This window comes from Pongo pygmaeus, chromosome 22, assembly GCF_028885625.2.
Source record: "Pongo pygmaeus isolate AG05252 chromosome 22, NHGRI_mPonPyg2-v2.0_pri, whole genome shotgun sequence".
NCBI classification, from domain to species: Eukaryota; Metazoa; Chordata; class Mammalia; order Primates; family Hominidae; genus Pongo; species Pongo pygmaeus.
In genome coordinates, this window is record NC_072395.2 from 57,654,219 (window position 1) to 57,676,321 (window position 22,103).

The 22,103-nt window shown below is 52.7% G+C and overlaps 1 protein-coding gene and 1 pseudogene across 1 annotated transcript in view; one reads left to right on the forward strand and one right to left on the reverse strand.

Annotated features, from left to right (window-relative positions):
* The window catches only part of TSPEAR (thrombospondin type laminin G domain and EAR repeats), a 215,868-nt gene extending 205,124 nt beyond the window's left edge, over window positions 1–10,744 (reverse strand). The window contains exon 1 of the mRNA XM_054468651.2: window positions 10,605–10,744. Coding sequence (XP_054324626.2) covers window positions 10,605–10,686 — 82 coding nt within the window. The 5' untranslated portion in view covers window positions 10,687–10,744. The remainder of the gene's footprint in view (window positions 1–10,604) is intronic.
* LOC129022489 (keratin-associated protein 10-3-like) lies at window positions 2,578–3,066 on the forward strand (annotated as a pseudogene).
* Window positions 10,745–22,103: the final 11,359 nt, after the last annotated feature.

Here is a 22,103-nt window from a genome sequence, read left to right on the forward strand (position 1 = left end):
GGGGGATGGTTTGGGGATGATTCAAGCGCGTTACATTTATTGTGCACTTTATTTCCATTATTACATTGTAATATATAATGAAATAATCATACAACTCAGCATCATGTAGAATCAGTGGGAGCCCTGAGCTTGTTTTCCTGCAACTAGATGGTCCCGTCTGGGGGTGAGGGGAGATGGGGGCAGACCATCAGGCATTAGATTCTCACAAGGAGCAACGTAGACCCCTGGCATGTGCAGTTCACAGCAGGGTTCGTGCTCCTCTGAGAATCCAGTGCTGCTACTGATCTGGCAGGAGGCGGAGCTCGGGCGGTAAAGCTCACTCACCTGCCACTCCCCTCTGGCTGTGTAGCTCAATTCCTAACAGGCCACGGCCCTAGTGGTCCCCAGTGCCAGGGTTGGGACCCCCTGCTATAGAACACTAGAACGTGTCCCCCCGACCAGCTGCAATTCCGTGTCTTTCAGCAAGTCTCTCCCTATCCTCCCTGCCCTGTCCTTCCACCCTCCAGCACCTCCTGCCCTGTTTTCCTTCTGCGAGATCCACGTTCTCTGTCTTCAATCTCTGAGCCGAGTTCAGAGCCCTGAGATGTGAGATGATCCTGGCTTAGCCAGAGAGACCCTAAGTGCCATCACACACGTTCCTATGAGACGGAGGCAGGGAAACTTCACCCAGGAGAGGCGGCGTCCATGTGAGCACAGGGGTGGAGACTGAAGCCATGCAAGCAGAGGCCACCATCCACCCACAGAGCCAAAGCTCTAGAGGAACAAAGGAGCCTCCCTGAGCCTCTGGCGGGGAGCACAGTTGTGCAGACTCCTCACTCTCTGCTCAGTAACACTGCTCCCAGGCATCTGGCCTCCAGAATAACAGAATACATTTCTGTTTTTTAAACCATCAGGTTAGTGATGACTTATTATAGCAGCCATGAGAAACTCTGCAAATGTATGTGAAGCATTGTATGATCAACGTAACTTGCACAATTTCCGGGTATTCTGGTTTCAAATGTCATTGAGATTATAGTAATAGTGAAATAGTAATCGTGAAATAGAGCCCCAGCCTTCTAATGGGTCAGGTCTAGCCCCTTCAATCCCTAGCAGAGGAAGGTGCTCTCGGTCTTCAAGGACCTGACAGCCTTGCCTCCTTGCAGGGCCTCCCTGCCTTGGGCTCCCACCCTCTGGTGGTCGTGGTGTTCCAGCTGCCCCTATGTGCCCCACAGGCACCTGCGGCCTGCCACAGTGCAGTCTCCTCGCCCCCTGCCTGCCCACAGGCACCTGCCTCTGTCCTGCCAGCCCAGGGCCCAGGCAGCCTGAGTGCAGTTGTGCGTGCCCGCTGCCTCCTTGAGAGTGGACACCACAACTTTCATTTCTGGAAGAGCATCAGCCACTGTCTCCTGACCACCAATGAGCAGCCCAGGGGTTGTCCAAGGGCCCGTGGATGGATGCCTCGGCTCGGCCCCCAGGAAAGGTGCACTGGGCATGAGGGTCTGTGCTCACACACGAGGGCGGCAGAAGAAGATACAGAAGCAGCGCCAACCACCTCCTTGGTGGGCAGCAGAGGCTAAAGCCAAGCCCACGGGGCCTCCAGAGCCCCCAGCTTGTGACACGCAGTGCGGCCACACACACCTGGCTGAGCCCCTGCTGGGCCAGCAGCACAGGCGCTGTGAGCAGGTATGGCTGGAAGGGACTCACACCCTCCGTGTGGCTGCTCAGACAGTTGCCGGCCCACCTGGTCCCCTGCCCACAAACACAACCCCACCACCTGGAGCCCATGTGTCTCAGCTGGCAGAAAAAACACGTGGGCTGCTGGTGCCCTGGGCAGCACACAGACATCTGGGGTGCAGCCTGAGGCAGGAACAGTGGGCCTCAGTCACGGGCAGAGCTGGGCCTGGAATCGCCACCCTCCCTTCACCTGCAGAGACCTGTCGACAAACACAAACGGAAGGGGGCTACAGGCCCCAGAGCGGGGCTCACAACTGAGCCATTCCGTGAGCTGAGAGCCCAAGTCACCCCGTCACTGGGTCCCCCAAGATGAGAGCCCAGCACCCAAGGGTTCAAATTCCGGAGCGTGATTCTCCCTACCTACTAACAAGGCCGAATCAGGACCTGCCAGCCCAGACCCAGCGCAGCCAGGGCTTTTATGAGGCGGCGGCCTCTCCGGGGGGCTTTTATGAGGCGGTGGCCTCTCCGGGGGGCTTTTATGAGGCGGTGGCCTCTCCGGGGGGCTTTTATGAGGCGGTGGCCTCTCCAGGGAAAATCAACCAGCCCTGATGAGGGGTTCCCAAGAACCGGATCCAAACACCAACAAGGAAAGAGGAACCCTGAGAAGCCTCTTGTTGAGACAACACCCAACACATAGGGATATAAAAGCTCCCAGCCCCGAGCACCGCACACTCCCTCCCCAGCTCCCTCCCCCGCTCCCCCCTCCCTCCCTCACTGCCCCCTCCCTCCCCCACTGCCCCCTCCCTCCCCCACTGCCCCCTCCCTCCCCCCCTGCCCCCTCCCTCCCCCCACCCACTCCCTCCTCCACTCCCTCCCCTGCTCCCTCACCCACTCCCTCCCATCTCCCCCAGCTCAACCCCCAGCATGGCTGCATCCACCATGTCCATCTGCTCCAGTGCTTGCACAGACTCCTGGCGAGTGGACGACTGCCCAGAGAGCTGCTGTGAGCCCCTCTGCTATGCTCCCAGCTGATGCGCCCCAGCCCCCTGCCTGACCCTGGTCTGCACCCCAGTGAGCTGTGTGTCCAGCTCCTGCTGCCAGGCGGCCCGTGAGCCCAGCCTCTGCCAATCAGGCTGCACCAGCTCCTGCGCGCCCTCATGCTGCCAGCAGTCTAGCTGCCAGCCAGCTTGCTGCACCTCCTCCTGCTGCAGACCCTCCTCCTCTGTGTCCCTCCTCTGCCACCCTGTGTGCAGACCCGCCTGCTGCATCCCCGACCCCTCCTTCTGTGTACCCGCCTTCTCCTGCCAGCCCAGCTGCTGCCGCCTAGCCTCCTGCGTGTCCCTCCTCTGCCGCCCTGTGTGCTCCCGCCCGGCCTGCTGAGGCCTCTGCTCAGGCTAGAAGCCCAGCTGCTGACGGGCACGTCCCCCAGGGCCAGCCAGGCTCAGGTTCCTCCCAACCTCTCCCACTGCTGACCTCTCAGCACACGCACTAGTACACACCGCACTGGTACACACCACAGTGTGCAAGCTGGCTGACCTCATACCCCACAACCACGGCTTACCCATCCACTATCTCCAAGCCAGGCCCAGGCAACCGTGAGACAGCCCTCTTCTATTATTGAGGGGCCCCAAGTGTTCCCTGGCGGAATATTCCCCCATAGCCACAGGAGGTCCCTGGCCCCCCTGTGCCCTTCTCCTCCAAGCCATCGGCTGCCCTTGCCCATCATGTGCCTTGCACAATGAATAAACTGGCCTTCCCTGCCTCTGCATGCTCCTCCCCCAGCCTAGGGTTCTATTTCATGCTTTCTCGGGCCCTCTATGCAAACACAGCCCTGGCTTCGGCAACCCTAGAGACAAGCCACGTCCTGGGAGCATCTCCAGCGGCGCTGAGTTCCAGGCTCCCATCCCGCAGCCCAGGCCTCCTGGATCTGCACCTCCAGGCAGCTCTCAGGGTGACCCTGCTGCAAATCCAGGATTCAGGTGGTGATGTCTCTGGTGGCACATCTGGCCACAGGGCTGCTTGGCAGGAGGGGCCTGGTGCCCCCATGCCTCCCTGTCCCCGGTGAGTTTGAGGAACCCCGGGGACAGGGCCCAGGTTGGCCTCTGCAGGCACAGCTGAAGCTGAGCGTCACTGTGGTCAACCGGCTCCTGGGTGGGATGGGGTGCGGCCTCCCTCTCCCCTCGAGCCCTGGCATTTTATTTAAATGGCCAGCGCCTTCTGTTTGTGCTTGTGAAGGCTAATGGCAGCACCTCTTCTGTAGCCCCAGGTCTAGCCGGGCGTGGCAGAGGTCAGAGGGAAAGAGGCCAAAGGGTACATGACCTAGGGATCCCACACGATGGCATCTGGGGCCCAAGCTGGCCACTCTTCGGGGGTTTCCTTTGAGACCAGTGTTTCCAGGATCCCCAAGGGTCCCACACCCAGCCTCACTCCCCACCAGAGCCGCCTCCTCACCTGCTGTCCCCTCCACACCACACCAATGCCACTGCCCAGCTCCTGAGTCCCCCCAGCTGCAGTGGAGCTGGAACAGGGTGGGACTGAGAGGGGTGCACAGGGCTGCAATCCCAGGAGGCCCTGAAATCCAGCAAGATGTTCCCAGGACCCTCAGTGCAGGTCTAAGATCACCCGGCCTCTGTGTCCCCTGGAGAGTGTGGGGCAGATGCCCTCGACTGGGCCAGCTTTTCCAGTGCACTCTCCCTGCAAGGACCCTCAGTGAGTGGAGGGCCCTCCCGCAATTAGAACGGGGCTGGTGTAAATGGGTTCAGACAGACTGGGTCCTACTATCCTCTTCCTAGCCCCTGGGGGTGGGGAGGTAGCTGGGACCCTGCCCCCTGCTTCCTTGGGGCACCCTACTCTACAGGGGTCCCTACCATGGAACACGGGGTGAGAGAAGCCAGTTCCCCACTTCCCTGGCTGTTGAGGCCTGAAATTTTCTGTGGCCTGTCAGTCCAGACTTTACCCGCTCCGTGACATCATCGGCCTCCCTCTAGCCAAGTCCACCCCCCAACCCCCAGGGAACCCAGACAGTGCGGGGTGGCCCTGACCTGCCAGAGCTGTTGGCCTCCAGCTGGCGGGTAAAACCCACGGCCTTCTCAGAACAGGTTTCTCAACACATGAGACAGAACACACCAGACTTCCAAGGGGAACACCTGGATGGAGCTGGTTACCCAGATCGTTCAACACCGAGGGGCAGCGGCTTGAGGGTCTTTCCACTAAGGCTTGGATTAACAAGAGGAGCAGGGGTCTCTCCAGGATGGGCCCACAGGAAATTTCCAGAAATCTACCACGGGGACCAGAAGAGGAGCCTTGGTGGGTGACAGTGGCAGGTGCTGCCCACTCAGCCGTGCACTGTCTCCGCACCCATCACTGGGGAGATGTTTTCAGGAAAAAGATGCAGCAGCTCCCACCCAGTGTCATGTAACAGCCCCTGCACGCCATCCACGGACCTTGGATGGAGCCCAGCTGCCTCCAGGAGCGCAGTTTAACTACAAAGGAGCCCTGGATGCCCGCCCCGCCCAGACGCGCTGACCTGTTCTCTGTGGCTGGTGATGGCCTGTCCCCAACCACTGGTGACTCTTCCCCGGTGCCCCAAGCTCAGCCCATAACCCCCAGCTGCAGATCGAGGCCTAGTGCGAGCACAGGTCCCCCCAGACCCTTCCCAGTGCCCACCGGCGGCCTAGGCCAGGTAGAGCTGGCAGCGCCTCCCCAGCTGCAACACCAGGCTCTGGTAGAAACCTCAGAAAACATGCACCGGCAAAACCAAGGAACGGCGGCGGCGTCCCAGGTTCTTCCGCGCGGCTGTGTGTACACGCGTGCACACACCCACGTGCACACCCCCATGTGCACGCACCCACGTGCACACCCATGCACACACACCCGCTCACACACCCACGCACACACACCTACGCGCACGCACCCACGTGCACACCCATGCGCACACCCACGCATACACACCCACGCGTACACGCCCACGCACACGCACACACGTGCACCCATGCGCACACATGCACGCGCGCACACCTCTGTCCCCAGCCGTGCAGAACGATCCTCCCTGAGTCCCCGGCTCCGACCTGCACGCAGCATACGCTAAACGCTTCCCACGCAGTCGTTTTGCTGGGTTGCGCTTCACCCACTTCTCAGAGGGGGCAGCCGAGGCGGAGGTGCCGGGGATCGAGCAGCTCTGGGCCTCAGGGGTTGCCCCGCCACCATTTTCCTTTCCCAGATGCTGGGACGGGGGCAGGGAGGGGCTCCCCAGGCTGAATCCGACTAGGTCACCCTAGAAGCGAGGCGAGCTTCTCTTCTGTTTTTCTTCGGCGCCCCTGAACCCCTGACAGTGCCCAAGGTGCCCATGGGATTGGATTCGACAGAGCCTCCTACGCAGACCCCACCCAGGGCCAAAGCCACCCCCAAGCCCCACCTTGGTGGGGGGGAGGGGATGAAAAGTGAGCCATCGAGAGATGGGATCCCCCCACCCCCAACCCCTCTAAGGACAAAGGCGGGCTGGGAAGCACCCGCTTTCACGTCCGCCCCCGCCCGGCTTTCCTAGTGGAATTGGTGCCGGCCTCAGTTGGGGGTTGTGGGATCAGTGAGGAATCCTGCAGGGTCGCCTCCATTTATCAGTTGGGTGGGGTTGGGCGAGCACCCCTAGCCCAAGCCCAGGCGATCGGGGCGCGAAGTCCACTGGACGCGGATTTGGGATTAGGACGGGGGTGACAGCCAGGAGGACCGCACCTACCCTCCCCACTCCTGCCGCTCCACCCCTGCCCCCACCGCAATACCAAGGTCTCCACCAGGAAGATGGGGGTGGGGAAAGGACGCGGGGTAGGGGGGGTGCGGGGAGAGAGGACACGGGGTCGGGAGGGTGAGGGGTAGTGGCAGAGGCGGAGGCCGAGGCCGCGCAGCTGCGGGGCGCAGGGAAGGGCAGAGGAGGGGCGTTCAGATGGGAACCTAGTCCAGACCCGTCGGGGCCCTGCGTGTGCCGCTGGTTATCCTGGAAACAGAGAGGCTGGAGACCCTTGGCTTGTCTGGAGCGGAAACCTAGTGTCCAACAGAGTGTATGGGGCTCAGCCCTAAAGCTAAACATTCTTTGTTTCCTGATGACCGTGTGGGCCGAGGAGGGGAAAAGCCCTGGCTTTATAGTTTAGAATTTTATAAAAGGAAAGGCGTGGCCACTGACAATTTGTGCTTCAGGAGTCCCATAGTGACTGCCTGGCTCAGAGCAGGGAATGAGGGGCTTCTTAACTCTGAGATTTGTTTTCTGAGAGACAAAGGTGATGAGTGAGGCGGCTAAGCCTCTGATTCTCTATAGGTGGGGGTCATTCATTTCAGAATATGAATGGATTCAATAAATAAACATGATAGAAAAATGCCACAAGCCCTAGGCCCATTGGAGTGGACTGGACAGTCCATTCCCAGTGAGTCCCTCAGCCTCGGTCCCCCACACTTCCCAGAGCCCTGGGGGTCACACAAATCCCTCCTGGCTCCCTAGCCTGTGCCCCCCGATTCCCCCCTTCCCCTCCCTGCCCCACGCGCACACACACACACACACACACCACACACCACACAGCAGGAGGCGATAGAGATATGAGAGAGAGCCAGTGAGAGAGGACGGGAGAGGGAGTGCCAGTGTGCGCTGGGGGTAACCCGTGCATGCATGCATTGGGGGTAACAGGCTGGAGCTCAGATCCCTCTCCCAGCCCCCAGCAGGGGGAACTGCAGGCTGCTGGTCTGAGTGGGGAGCTGGTCCGCCCGGACAGAGGACTGGGCTGCCGGGTCAGGAATGGGCACACTTCCTAACTGCAGGACACTCAAAGGGCTTTGGTCAAGCACACGCAGCCAAGAGAAGGTGTCGCTGGCACACAGCCTTCCAGGAGCGGCCTTGGAGACCTCGCCAGGGACCAGGACTCCCCAGCACTCACACTCCTTTAGGCGCTGAAGTCCAGAGGACAGAGGTTGAGGGCAGAGCTCCTGGGAGCACCAGTGGAAGTAGGAGGGCTGGGCTGGAAAACCTCCCCCAACCTCCTATTGCAAAGGGGCTCCAGCCAGCAGCCTCCACACCCCAGTGATCTTTTAAGATGCAAATCTGCGGCATCATTTATTTCCTCAGTGCCTTCTCCAGCTCTGGGGATGCACCCTGCCCGTCCCCAGGCCCAGAGACCTGACCACCCTCATTCCTCCCTCAGCCCACCCTGGGGTCTGTCCACCTGCTGACAGCCTTCCTGCAGTCCCCTTCCCGAATGCTGCTCCCTGAGGCCCTCCTGGACACCTGCAGGGCAGGCACAGCCCGAGGGACCTCACAGCACTCGCTCCGGGCAGAGCTGCAGTTTGGTCAAGTTGCCAGCTCCGTGTGGGCAGGGGCCCTGGCCTGTGGCTGCCACATCCCGGGTAGGGGCACGGCCTTTCCTGGCGTGGATGCTGAGCAAATGTAGGGGGAAGGGGAGTGAATGAGGACAGCCAGGTAGCTGAGGGACTGAGGCCTCACTGAGCAGGGTCCTGTGTGACCGGTCCCCACCGCTGACGGTTCCTGGGGTAACACTCAGGACAGGGAGAGGCAATGGAAAGAGACGTGGCCGCCCTCGCATCCTGCAGCTCCCGCTCTCCCAGCCTCCCAGCCTCCCACCCAGCCCCCCAGAGCCCACCAGTGACCCCGCCCACTGGGTCCAGCGCTCCTCAGAGGGCTCCCACGGGATCTCCTGCCTTGATCTCCTATCCACATGGAGGTGAAGTGGGTTGCTCTGAATGAGGGGTGCCGAGCCTAGGGCACAGCCCACTCTCCTGGGTCCGCAGCACCACGCAGCCCGGACAACAGGCTCCTTACAAGAATCGGAAGGGTCCCTGCAATCGCCCTTCGCACTGAGGCTTCCTACGGTGTAAACACACAGGTTTGTCCTCCACTGCTGCCCACGGGGCTGGAGCCGCCTGAAAATCCCAGCCCACAACTTCCCCAAAGCCTGGCAGTCACTTGATTAGCAAAGTGAGTCCTATTAAGCGAGAGACAGAGGGGGAATGAGCGCCGAATATCACAGCAGGTTCCCCTCCCGACAACTCCAAAGAAGGGGCATGGGCCCCGTGGCAGACCCAAACCCCCAGCCTCGCCACCGCCTGTGACCTGCGGGTCAACCACCCGCCGCGGCTCCACGCCGTGGGCACAGACTCAGGGAGCAGGATTAGAAAGCTGAGACGGCGCAGCCACAGCCCGGTGCCTTCACGCGCACAGCGGCACAGCCCCAGCCAGCGGGGCCCATGCTAAGGCGGAATCCCACAGAACCCTACAGAGCGAGCGAGCGCCTGTGCTTCCCAAAACGGAATGGAACCAAGGTGACTTCTACAGAACGATCTGAAGCCCTGGCTGGCCCTTACGCAAGTCTCTTGGGAGTGCTCCAAATTTAGCTCAATATTACCTACTTGACTTTTATCTTTCCTCCCTGCTTCGTGGTATTTATAACTGGGTCATCTTTTAACTATTTGCAACGTAGCTTCAGGGGAGAGGGGGAGGGCTTTATAAATAACCTGTATTATTATTATGCAGGTTGATTCTGTTCCCAGAGCTAAAGGGAACATGAAAATACATGTCTGTGACTCATGCCCCCCACCCCCCACCCCCCCCACTCCAGGGTGTGCTGAGGAGTCGCTCAGCTGCCCAGGGGTCCCCGAGCAGGGGAGGGAGAAAGGCTGGCGCTGGGCCCTCGATCGCGTGAAGCCAGGGGATTTTGCTCTGCGACAAGCTGACTTGGCTCTCGTATTGTTTGCAGAATCACCCAGTTCCAAGGTAGTCCCTGCGGGCAGGTGCAGCTGTGCTGGAGCTTCAGTCCTGTCCCCAACACCCAGGCAGTAATGGTTCCAGAACGGAAGGCCTGCCTACCTCCCACCGCACAGCCCGAGGGCTGTCCTGGAGGCACAGCCATCCGTCCCTGGGTGGGCAGGCACGTTTATGACCCCCCACCCCGATCCCCACCACCCGCTCGAGTCAGTGCGTTCCATATTCGGGTGATCATGCTCATCCCCTGGTCATGTCATCGGGATCTGAGTGCCATCCGAGCAGAGAGCTGTGGCCCGGTGCCGGGGGTGGACTTCATCTATTCCAGGGAACCAAGGATGCATGATTTGCAAACAAAACCAGAAGCGCAAGCCGTCTCCTTGCCTCCCCTGATAGCCGTGCTGCAGAGCCTGAGTGCTCGAGTCACTAATTTACTGTCCAGTAACCGGGTTTCTAGTGACCAGGTCTAGTTGTCCTGTTACTTTATTAAATTTTGGTTTGATAAGTAAAATCCCTCAGTAGAAACTCTAGAAAAGTATTAGCGTGTCACGGTCATGAGCAAGCCAAACAGCCTTTCTAAAAGGTGGGAAGGAGACCCCCAGGCTTCGCCAGGACCCCCCGGGTGAGCCAGCCCAGGGCTCTCCACTCAAACAGGTTATGCCCGAAAGAACGGAGCCCTTCACTCCGGAGCTGGTTGTGTTTGGGGCTGTGTCTGTGTCTCCATCTTTTTGCTCATGTGGGGAAGGAGCAGGCCCGGTGTGGCCCTTCACTTTGCTGAGTGCAGGCTGAGGGCATCTCCACCAGCTAAGGAAACGGCTCATGCACAGCGGCCTCCTGGGCTGCTGCGACTTCATTCTTCATTCCCAAAGCAGGTGTCAGCCTTTCCCGGGAGGCCCAGCAGGTAAGCACTTGCGGAGGCCCCGGTGGCTGCTGGTTAGCTCTTGAAGCTCGTCCCCACCCTGCGCGCGTTCTAAAGAGCCGCGTTTCTATTGCAACTGCCTGCCCTGCGCTTTCATCTTCCCCACCTGTGCTCCTCCCGCCTCTGCCTGTCTCCCCAGGGTGCTACCTGCCAGTCCTGCCAAAGCGTCCTCGGGCACCGCGGCTTGAATCAGTGTTAGAAAGTGGCATTTGTGACTCGATACCCCTCCCAGCTCCCCTGCCAGATACCCCTGCCCGAGTTCCCACGCGCCTGCCTTACCTGTGCAGGGCTCCCAACGCTGCGCACCGTGGGCGGGGGCCACCAGGGGCAGCACAAAACACAGCCTCAGCAGGGCAGACATGAGGGGCTTGGGTGCCAAGCTCCATCCAGGGCTCTGCTCAGCCTGCAGGGAAGTGGCTGCTCCTCAGACGTCTGCGTCAGCCTTTCCAGGGGCGGCCGCGGGGCCTCCGGGGGTCACTGCGACGGCCACATGCCAGCGGCCTGCAGGGGGACAGAGGTGGCCCTGGCGGTTGCGGTGGGGAAGCTTCTGGTTGCTGCCTGTGGGAGGCAGGTGGCCCCGGCAGGTTGGGCTGCAGCCTCTGGTTTATCTCTTCATTTCCCTGATGGGCTTGGGTCCTGCGTGCAGGTGACAGGTGATAACAATCTCGGCACGGCCTGGGATTAGTCACTGGCAAAGCACACTTTCCGAAAGGAAAGACAGAAATAGATCGTGCTGGGGAGAGCTGAGAACAAGCCAGAGAAACTTAGAAGACCCGTTTCCCTCAGGCGCAGGCTCCCTGGGCTCACCGCCTTTTAGGACCAGGGACACAGGCGACCATGGCAGGCCGGGAGCGGGTGGGGTGGGTGCACTCTGGCTGGGGATTTGGGCGGCAGGTCCCCACAGTCTGCTGGAGGGTCCCAGAGGCAGGTCGGGGCTCTGCTAGGGGGTCCCAGAGGCAGGTCGGGGCTCTGCTGTGGTGGGGGAGGGGGGGTCCCAGAGGTAGGTCCTGTGCTCTGCGGGGGGTGGGGGGTCCAGGCAGCAAGTCCTGGGCTCTGCTGGTGGGGGGTGGTCCTGGAGGCAGATCCCAGGCTCTGCTGGGGGTCTAGGCAGCAGGTCCCGGGCTCTGCTGGGTCCCCCGGCGGCAGCGGCCGTCCCCAGGAGGGGCTGGGCTCCCTCGGAGGGCTTTTTATCTGGTGCCCAGCCCTCCTGAGGGTGTGTGGGTTTGTCAACTGTTGGGTTTCAGGAATTTCCCTCTGGAGGGAAGTCGGTCCTTAAAGGGAACAGCTAATGAGAAGGAGCGGGTAAGTGTCCCTCGGGGAAGGGGCGCAGCCATGGTCACTCATCCAGAGCCGAGGACCCTCACGTCTGACCTCTCGACACTGCAATGGGCATGAAACGCCACTCGAGGGGAGCAGCTATTAACTAGGAGTATTCTTTTTACAAAAGTGCCCTGCCCTCTACCCTCTCCAAACAGCACTGAACGCAGCATTCTTGCAGAAATCAACGCAACTGGGTGCTAGGTTTCTGTGCCTGGTGTGGAGGCCCTGGCAAACTGGTCTGAGGCCGATGGCTTTCCCTGGTTCACAGGCCCACAAAGTGCACACACTCCTGCTAGTTTCAGAAGGAAGCCCCCGCTCTGGGACCTCTGACACAATGAGTTTTCCAAGAGCACAGACCCTGTCATTAGGGCCTGTTGAGAGAGACAGAGATAGAGCGAGGGGAGAAGAAAGGGGCCGAAGAGAGGGACAGAGACTGGGGAAAGACCTAGAGGGAGAGGGAGAAAGTGGGGAGGCACAGAGAGCTCCTGGGGCTCTGGAGGCTTTTCCCATAAACAGCCCCTGTGATAGGACAGGCTCATTCTGTCTCCCTATCTCTTCCTCTTTTACCCCGCCCTGCCCCCAGGGATATTAATTCATAGCTAATATTAATTCACAGATATTAATTCGTAGTCCTATTTATGAGGCTTGAGTTAACTGGCATCATATGAAGGGAGGTTGAAGGTCTCCCATTATATATGACTCCTCTTCCAGCACCCAAGTGAGCCCTGGGGTGGGGTGTGCCTCCTTCAGCCCCCAGGACCCCCTGCCAGCTCTGGTGGGCATGCAGTGCCAGGACAGAGGCTTCCTGAGTGGGCTCCCCACCCCACTGGGGTTTCAGCAGCTGGAAACGCTCCACATAGCACCATTCATGACAACCCTAACCTAATGAGGGAGGACGTGGTTCCTCAAAGGAGTGAAAGGCCTGATCGTTGTGTAAATGGAATAAATGGAGTCTTCCTCTTTTGTTTCCCAATCCATGAGAACTTGTCCTGGGCCGGGCCGCTCCCAGGCCAGCTGTGGGTCGCAGTGGCCTCTGAGACCATGCCCCTGAGGGGATGGGGACTCCCCCCAAATGATGGGCAGGTGGCACTCCAGAGCTAATTTAAAGAATCACAATTAAGTTGCCTTGAACCCTTCCGGGAAATTTTTCTCATGTTACATTTGATGCAGTAATACTAGTAATAGTCTCAAAGATAACTAAGGGTGAGCCAGTGGAAATACTCCTCATATACAAAACTTCACAAAGATGTGCTGAGTGCAGGAGGAAAGCTCAGAGTTCCCTCCTCTACAGCTCCTTGTGTGACCCTGGATAAGTCACTTAAATTCTCCAAGGTTTAACTTCCACGTCTGTAAAATGCGCCTAGGAGGACATGTGTGGTAGGACTGTCCTATAAATTAAGTGATAGGTATAACGTACCTAAATCAGCATTTCTTGAACCATGACCCAGGGAACACCAGCTCCAAAATGCTCAATGAGAAAAAGCAGGTGCATTTGCAGGAGGACTCCACAGCCCCTTCCTCAGGGACACAAGCTTGGCTCACCCACGCAGAGCTCTGAGACATTGGTGATCAGAAGCCTGATTAGGCTGGGCGAGGTGGCACCCACCTGAAATCCTAGCAGTTTGTGAGGCCGAACTGGGAGGATTGCTTGAACTGAGGAGTTCAAGACCAACATTGGCAACATAGTGATCCTCCATGTCTACAAAAAATTTTAAAAATTGGCTGGACGTGGTGGTGTGCACCTATAGTGCCGGCTACTCAGGAGGCTGAGATTGAAGGATCACTTGAGCCCAGGAGGTGGAGGTTGCCGTAAGCCATGATCATACCGCTGCACTCCAGCCTGGGAGACAGAGGAAGACTCTGTCAAGAGAGAGGAAGGAAGGAAGGAAGGAAGGAAGGAAGGAAGGAAAGCAGGGAGGAAGGGAGGGAGGAAGGGGGGAGGGGAGGGGAGAGGAGGGGAAGGAGTCCCCACCCAAATCTCATGTCAAATTGTAATTCCCACATGTTGAAGAAGGGGCCTGGTGGGAGGTGATTGGATCATGGGGGTGGTTTCTAATGGTTTAGCACCATCTCCCTTGTGCCATCTCATGATGGAATTCTCACGAGATCTGTTTCTTGAAAGGTATAGGGCATTCCCCTTTGCTCTCTCTCCTGCTCTGCCTTAGTAAGATGTGCTTGCTTCCCCTTCACCTTCCACCATGATTGTAAGATTCCTGAGGTCTCGTAGCCATGTTTCCTGTTAAGCTTGTGGAACTGTGAGTCAATTAAACCTCTTTTCTTCATAAATCACCCAGTCTTAGGTAGTTCTTTATAGCGGTGTGAAAATAGACTAATCAAGAAAGAAAGAGGAAAAGAAAAGAGAGAAATCCTCCACATCATATGTATCAAAGTCTCATGGAGACGAATCCCCAGAACCCACTAAGAGAAATGCACGTGTAAAGAAGAAAGCATGTCCCTGCCATAACATCGGACATCAGAGCTGAACTTCACTCCTGAGAAGCAGGTTGGGTAAGTGCTGCATTGTTAACAAGGGAATTCACGGCCCACCAGGCCCTCACAGCATAGGAAGGAACGGCAGCCCATCCCAGGTCTGCTAACTCTGCCTCCAAACAACAAAAGAGAAAATGTCCCAAGAACTTCCCCCAGACACATCCTGGTGCAGGCTGTCACTCAATTTGTCTGCTTCAAGGGAAATAGAGACGATCAACAGAAGAGGAGGAGGGCTCCATCTATCCTCTAAGGACACAGGTTGTTAGTCAAGTCAGATCAGTAAGCAAACCCCAGGAGGTCATCATGGGCTTCATCAAGCTGCAGAAGTAACCCTGAGCATGTCACTGTTTGGCCAAAGGTGGCTGTGAAGGGTGTCCATGTCTTTAAATGTTCAACATGCCCCAACCAGGGAACAATGCATTCTCCAAGAAAACAAGGAACAGAGCTCAAAGAGAAACTGGAAATGATAACTGTATGTTACAAAAATAACACTCTTACATTCACTCCTCCAGTTTTGTGTTCTATTAAACTAAACCATCATTTCTGTGGTCTATGAACCCCAGAAGGACTTTGTATTTTGGTTTTTGTTGTTTCTTTTTTAGAGATAGTGTCTTGCTCTGTCACCCCGGCTGGAGTGTAGTGGCAAGATCATGGCTCACTGCAGCCTGGAACTCCTGGCCTCAAGTGATCCTCCTGCCTTAGCCTCCCAAGTAGCTGGGACCAGAGAGGCACATACCACCATACCTAGCTAATTTTTAATTTTTTTGTAGAAATAGAGTCACTATGCTGCCCAGGCTGGTTTTTAATAACTTAAAGACACAAAAATTCTTCCAGAATATACCATCACTTGGTATATAATGACCACTGTTGTATGACATTTGAAAAGGTATCTGGAAAAAAAAGAGAAGGCACGCACATGGCGTCTGACAATGAGTTTAGATAGACTGGGGAGTACTTGGCAAGCCTGGACAATCAGCATTAGCCAGCTCTCTGGGTGATATGGCCTGGCTCTGAGTCTCCACCCAAATCTCGTTTCGAATTGTAATTCCCAGTGTCAGAGGAGGGACCTGGTGGGAGGTGATTGAATCATGAGGGCAGATTTCCCCCGTGCTGTTCCCGTGGTAGTGAGTGAGTTCTCAGGAGATCTCATGGTTTAAAAGTGTGTGGTGCTTCCCTCCCTTGCTCTCTCTCTCCTGCTCCACCATGGTAAGACGTGCTTGCTTCCCCTTCACCTTCCACCATGATTGTAAGTTTCCTGAGGCCTTCCAGTCATGCTTCCTGTTAAGCCTGTGGAACTGTGAGTCAAATAAGCCTCTTCATACATTACCCAGTCTCAGGTAGTTCTTTATAGCAGTGTGAGAATGAACTAATACACTGGGGTTATATGCTCTTGGGCCAGGCCCTCCAAGGCTGGGCTCCCCATCACTGAGCAGTTGGGTCCATCAGTCAACTGAGTCAACTGGCCAGGCACAAGTGAGGTCCGTTGTCTCCAGAAAATGCATGCTAGAATTCCAATTTGAAAGTCATTTAGATCTCATTAGTTATTTAATAAGAGAATAAGAGATTATTTTCTCACACAGAGTTCTTTTTTTTTTTCAAACAAGAAATACTGTAGGTCTTTTATATCACTAAGAACAACATAATTATTAATCCTGACCTCCAAGGAGAGGAAATTTTGGTTCTTAAAATCTAACACTAGGATCTGACCCTTAACCTATTACATTAGGGTTTCCATTTTTTTTTTTTTCCTTTGAAGAGATCCTTAAATAGTAGGGTATTACCCTTTGTCTGCTTTATCCTGATTGCTTCTGTGTGTGTGTGTGTGTGTGTGTGTGTGTGTGTGTGTGTGTGTGTGTGTGTGTGTGTGTGTGTGTGTGTTTAGAGATGGGGTTTCGCCATGTTGCCCAGGCTGGTCTTGAATGCCTGAGCTCAAGTAATCCACCTGCCTTGGCCTCCCAAAGTGCTGGGATTACAGGTATGAGCCACCACGCCCTCCCGAAGTGCTGGGATTACAGGCATGAGCCCCCACGCCCGGCCTGCTTCCCTTTTTTGGATGCTTTGTTTTACCTTGTCATTTTGCCAGGTATTTTAAATGTTCATTTAGTCAGCAATATTTTCTTTGAGACTTTATGGGTCTTAAAATACAATTTTTATTCTAATGCTCACTAAACTTGGAGACAATTTTTGAATTACAATTTTTAGACTTTTTTGCTATTTAATTGTATGTGTCTATTTAGATCTCTCTTCCATCTGGAATGCGATTTTGCATATGGAATGCAGTGAATCTAACTCTGTTTCCAGAAAGTCCTTATGCACATTCCATTTATTACATACTTCTTTCCTACCACCTTGAAATGTCACATTTATGATTAATTAGGCTTCTATATATACTTGGATCTATTCCATTAATCTTGGCTCTATTTATCTCTGTCAATTTCCTTTGCCAGAATTATATTATTTTAATAACAGTATTTATAGTAAGCGTTCATACTGATAATATACGCATTAGTTTCCCTTTTCAAAAATGTGTTAGAAATTCTAACATACTTACTCTTCCACGTGGACTTTAAAAATTATTGGTTCCATCTGCACCTCCCAAATCAACATCAAACAAACAAGGAAAAACACTCTAGAAATACCTATTAGAATGACAATACATCCATAGATTAATTTGAGAATGATGGACATTTTTATCTCAGATGGACATTTTTATGATATGAAGTCTTCCCACTGAAGATATCTCTCTGTTTATTCCAATTTTCAATTATTTTTTATTTAATTATAGTTTTGACTGTAGAGGTCCTGTATTTTCTCTGTAAAGTTCTTCCTATAAATTTCTTTGTGATTTTATCATTATTGTAAACATATTCCCCCATTTCTATTTGTAATTGGTTATTGCTTGTATAAAGAAAATTGTTTCATTTTGTACAGTTATATCTAGCAACCTTGAATTTACTATGTGATTTTAGAATCTCTTGTTTTTCTAGGATAAATAATTTTCTTCTTCAGCTTTACTATGTGTACCAATAGATTTGTTTTCTTATTTTATAGCATGAACTAGAGCCTTCAAAACTGTTGAAAATAGTGGCAATAGTAGACTTTTTATTCATTCCAAATTTCAATGGTAATGGCTGTGGGGTTTAGTAGTCATTAACATATTAAAGAATTTTACCTCTTTTCCTCTCAGAGTAGGAATGGCTGCTGAATTTTCTTAAATGCTGTTGCACATCAGTTGATATGGTTTCACATTTCCAATTTTAGTTTTTAATGGAGTTAATTACAAGTATTGCTTTCCTAATGCTGAACCTCCTCACATTCCTGGAATAGATTACACAGAGTGAAGATGCATTTTTCTTTTAATACACGGCTGAGTTCAGTCTGATGTCGCATTTATACACATTCTTCTCTTCTTAGTGCTCTTTCCAGACAGTCCCCTCAGGCTTTGGTCTTCCCTAAATGCAGAGATTAAGAAATGGGTGCCACGGCCCACCCCTCTCCACTGAGGTGGGAAATGTTTCCCATCTCAAAGATGACCCTCCATCCAGGGGTTCAGGCTAGAAATCCTCAAGTCATCCTTGGCATCTCTCTCAGGAAGTCCCACTGAGTTTAACCTCAAGCACTCCTGCTCTCCTTCCTGGCCACCTTCCTGGCCCAGCCACTTTCGTTGCCCATGGCCTTCACTGCCCACTAGTCTCCCACATCCCCTTTAGGTCCCCTGGATCTATTCAGAGCAGTCTCTGCAAAACCCAGAACTGGTTAGGCCAGAACTCCCTTCAAGGACTTCTGGTTGCCCCCAGAATAAAGACGACATTCCAGGATGTGACCTATAGGGCCCTGGAGTAGTCTCGCCTGCCACCCAGCTGCAATTTCAGCCCTGCACATGCCCTCCCTTTTCTGCTGCAGCCACTAGTGTCTCCCAGGCACGCATCCATGATGAGCTTCTGCTTCCAAGGCTGCCCCCAGGCTGGGCCCTCTCCCTGAACACCCTTCTTCTGTCCCAGTCCCAATTAACTCCTCTGGGGAAAGCCACCCCATTAGGAGCTCTCACTGCACTATGTGCCGCCCCTACTTCAGGGTGGTGGTTTTCATCCCTTATTTAGGTGATCATTGTGTGTGTTTTTGCCCAGACTGGAATCTCCAGGTGGCCCAGACCATGCTTCTTTAGGTTCAGCCTTGTATCTTCAGTGCCTGCCATTCAATAAATGTGTAACCAATCAGCGAATGAACTCATTAGCTTGACTGTGGGCTGATACTAAGATTATGCTAGCTTTATAAAATTAATTGGAGTGCTTTTCATGCTTTTATATGGTCTAGAATATTTTGGCTAATAAAATTTCTTTCCTAAAGATAAACTGGAAGTCGTTTGCGAAAACTTTTGAGCCTTCTTCACCTGGCAACATTTAAAACACTTTTCCAGCCTACAGAAAATTTGACAAACACTCTTCACCCCAATGCACTGCTAGTTACTACTTTGTCACATTTGCTTTCTCTCTCATGTCTACATGTGCCCATGTAAACTCTTTTTTGTTGTTGAATCATTTAGATGTAAATTATTAACATGATTTTCACTCTTAGATATCTCTGCATTGTCACCTCAAAATAAGGACACTCCAAATTTCTACAATAAGATTATCACATCTAAGAAAAATATCGCTGATCCCATAAAAATAGCTAATATACACTCTACATTTCAATTCCAGCTAGGGACTCTTTAGGTGGTAAATGCTTTAAACTTTCATATTTCTCTTATGATTATTGGTTTATTCTGGTTTTTTACTCTTTCATGAGATAACAGTGATGACAAAGTTTTCTGAAAATCACCTACTTCCTCCAAATTTTCAAATTTATTAACAAATAATTAACATAAAATGTCCTTAAAATAAATCTCTCCTGCATCTGCAATTCTGTTTTCTCATATTTAATGTTGCATATTTTTGTGTTCTGTCCTTCTTCATTTTCTCATGAGTTTATCTATGAGTCTTTTGAATACCCAAGTTTTCTAAATGTATGTTAAAATTATGTTTTACCAAGCCCTTAGATATTCTGTTTTTCCCCTGGACCTGATATTTTATTAGCTTTATAATTCTTCCTTTCAGTTTTTGATCTTTAATACATTTAGACATATTTTAAGTACTTGGGTACAGGTCTTACTCTGCTTTTTCTCCATATAGTAGACAGTTTTACCAACATTGCCTACAAAACAATCCATTCTCCTACAGTTTGTGTGTGTTTGTGTGAGTGTGTGTGTATGTTTCTGAGCTCTCTATTCTGTTCCATTTCTCTCTGTAATTCTGTCTATTGTTGTATTATAAATTCCGATGCTATATTGTTAGGTGCATATATGTTCACGATCATTAAATGCTCTCCATTTCTTCTTCCCTGGTTGGCACATAACATTCCTCTTTATCCCTGAAGCTCTCCTGAGCAGCTCTAGCTCTGCCTCGGCCCTCATTCCACCAACATTCACAGTGTTTGATGTCTCTGTCACTTGTCTCTGCTTTCACTCACCAGACACCACCATACAGATTTCCACCTGACAACAAAAGTACCACAAGAGCCTACAGGAGGGGTATGGCTTTGAGGAGCTGGTGAAAAAGTCATAACATGGGAGACATTTGAACCAGTCCTGAAATAGAGATACTTTGTAAATCTCCATGGTAAGGAGCCCAGGATTAACTAATTAATTTCATGTCAAATAGAGCCTAATGCCCACCTTATCTCTACCCTCTGCTTTTCCTCTTAATCATCTCTTTTCACCAGACTGAAAGGAGTGGTACTATAAAATATCATTCATGATATTCAACCAAGTCAGTAAAGAAAAATATGCTGGACATAAACTGAGTCCCACACTCTCAGGAAAGCTACCCCTTCTTCCAGGGGTCCAGGACTGCCTGCTCAGAGCCCATGAGAAGTATCCTCAGAGAAAGTGTCTTCATTTGGAAAATTAATGATGCTCTTACATTTGCTAGTGTGATGGTTAATTTTATGTGTCAACTTGGCTAGGACATAGGACCCAGATATTTGGTCAAACATGCCTGGATATTGTTGTGAAGGTATTTTTTAGATGAGATTAATATTTAAATAAGGAGACTTTGAGTAAAGCAGATTACTCTCCATAATGTGGGTGGGCCTCTTCTAATCAATTGAAAGCCTTGGGGAAAAGATTGACCTCCCCATGAAGAAGAGGGAATTCTGCGAGAAGCTGGCCTTCACATTCGAACTGCTGTACCAACTCTTCCCTGGATCTCCAGCTTGCTGAACTCATCTGCAGATTTTGGATTTGCCAGCCCCCACAATCACATAAGGCAATTCCTTAAAATAAATCACTCATATATGTATACACACACACACACACACACACACACACACACACACACACACACAAGGAAGTGGGTGATTTTCCAGAAAAATATGTCATAGATAGATGATTGATAGATAGATAGATAGATAGATAGATAGATAGATAGATAGATAGGGCCAGGTGCAGTGGCTCATGCCTGTATTCCCAGCACTTTGGGAGGCCAAGGTGGGCGGATCACCTGAGGTCAGGAATTCGAGACCAGCCTGGCCAACAGGGCAAAACTCTGTCTCTACTAAAATTACAAAAATTAGCCTGGCCTGGTGGCATGCGCCTGTAGTCCCAGCTACTCAGGAGGCTGAGGCAGGAGAATCGCTTGAACCCAGGAGGCAGAGGTTACAGTGAGCTGAGATTGCACCACTGCACTCCAGCCTGGATGACAGAGACTCTGTCTCAAAAATAAATAAAAAGATAGATAGATAGGGCAGTAATTCTGAAATTATTTTCCAACATACACCCTAAGGTAGGGTGGGGAGAGTGGAGGAGGTGGAGGAAGAGGAGGGGGTTGAACTGAGGGAGTGAGGCTCCTGGATCTTGACCTCTTCACAAACAGAAGAGTTCTGCTTTTATTATTATCATATATTGGAGTTCTATGTAATGTCACTTCAGGGGAAAAAGATTCTCCTAAATTAAAGTGTAAAAGCCTGGAAACCACTGTTCTAGGGAATTTCTTTTCTTTTTCTTTTTTTTTTTTTTTGAGATGGAGTCTCGCCCTGTTGCCCAGGCTGGAGTGCAATGGCACAATCTCGGCTCACTGCAACCTCCACCTCCTGGGTTCAAGCGATTCTCCTGCCTCAGCCTCCCGAGTATCTGGGATTACAGGCGCGCGCCTCCACGCCCAGCTAATTCTTGTATTTTTAGTAGAGACGGAGTTTCACCATGTTGGCCAGACTGATCTCGAACTCCTGACCTTGTGATCCACCTGCCTCGGCCTCCCAAAGTGCTGGGATTACAGGCGTGAGCCACTGTGCCCGGCCCGCTAGGGAATTTCAATGTGACCTATTTGATGGTAGGATCTGTTTGCTTTTTTCTTTTCTCTTTTTTTTTTTTTTTTTTTTTTGAGACAGACTCTCGCTCTGTTACCCAGGCTGGAGTGCAGTGGCACAATCTCGGCTCACTGCAACCTCTGCCTCCTGGGTTCAAGTGATTCTCCTGCCTCAGCCTCCCAAATAGCTGGGACTACAGATGCATGCCACCACGCCCCGCTCCTTTTTTTTTGTATTTTTAGTAGAGACGGGGTTTCACCTTGTTAGCCAGGATAGTCTCGATCTCCTGACTTTGTGATGTGCCCGCCTCTGCCTCCCAAAGTGCTGGGATTACAGGCGTGAGTCACAGTGCCTGGCCGAGATCTGTTTTCAGATCCCCCCTTCCTTAAGTAGGTTGAGACATGAATTAGGCATTTATTTACTGTTTTCCACAATATTCTGCTCTCTAATAACATCCCATAAATTTCTATGAGACTCTTCAGTATGAACTCAGCCCAGACAAACCCTTTCCAAGGACTCAGTAAATTATGTCACACTTGCAACTTAAGGAGGGCCCTGGAGTTTCTCTTTGAAGATTCTGGGCTCTGCCACGTTTGTCCACAGTCGGTCTGATGTCCACGTGTG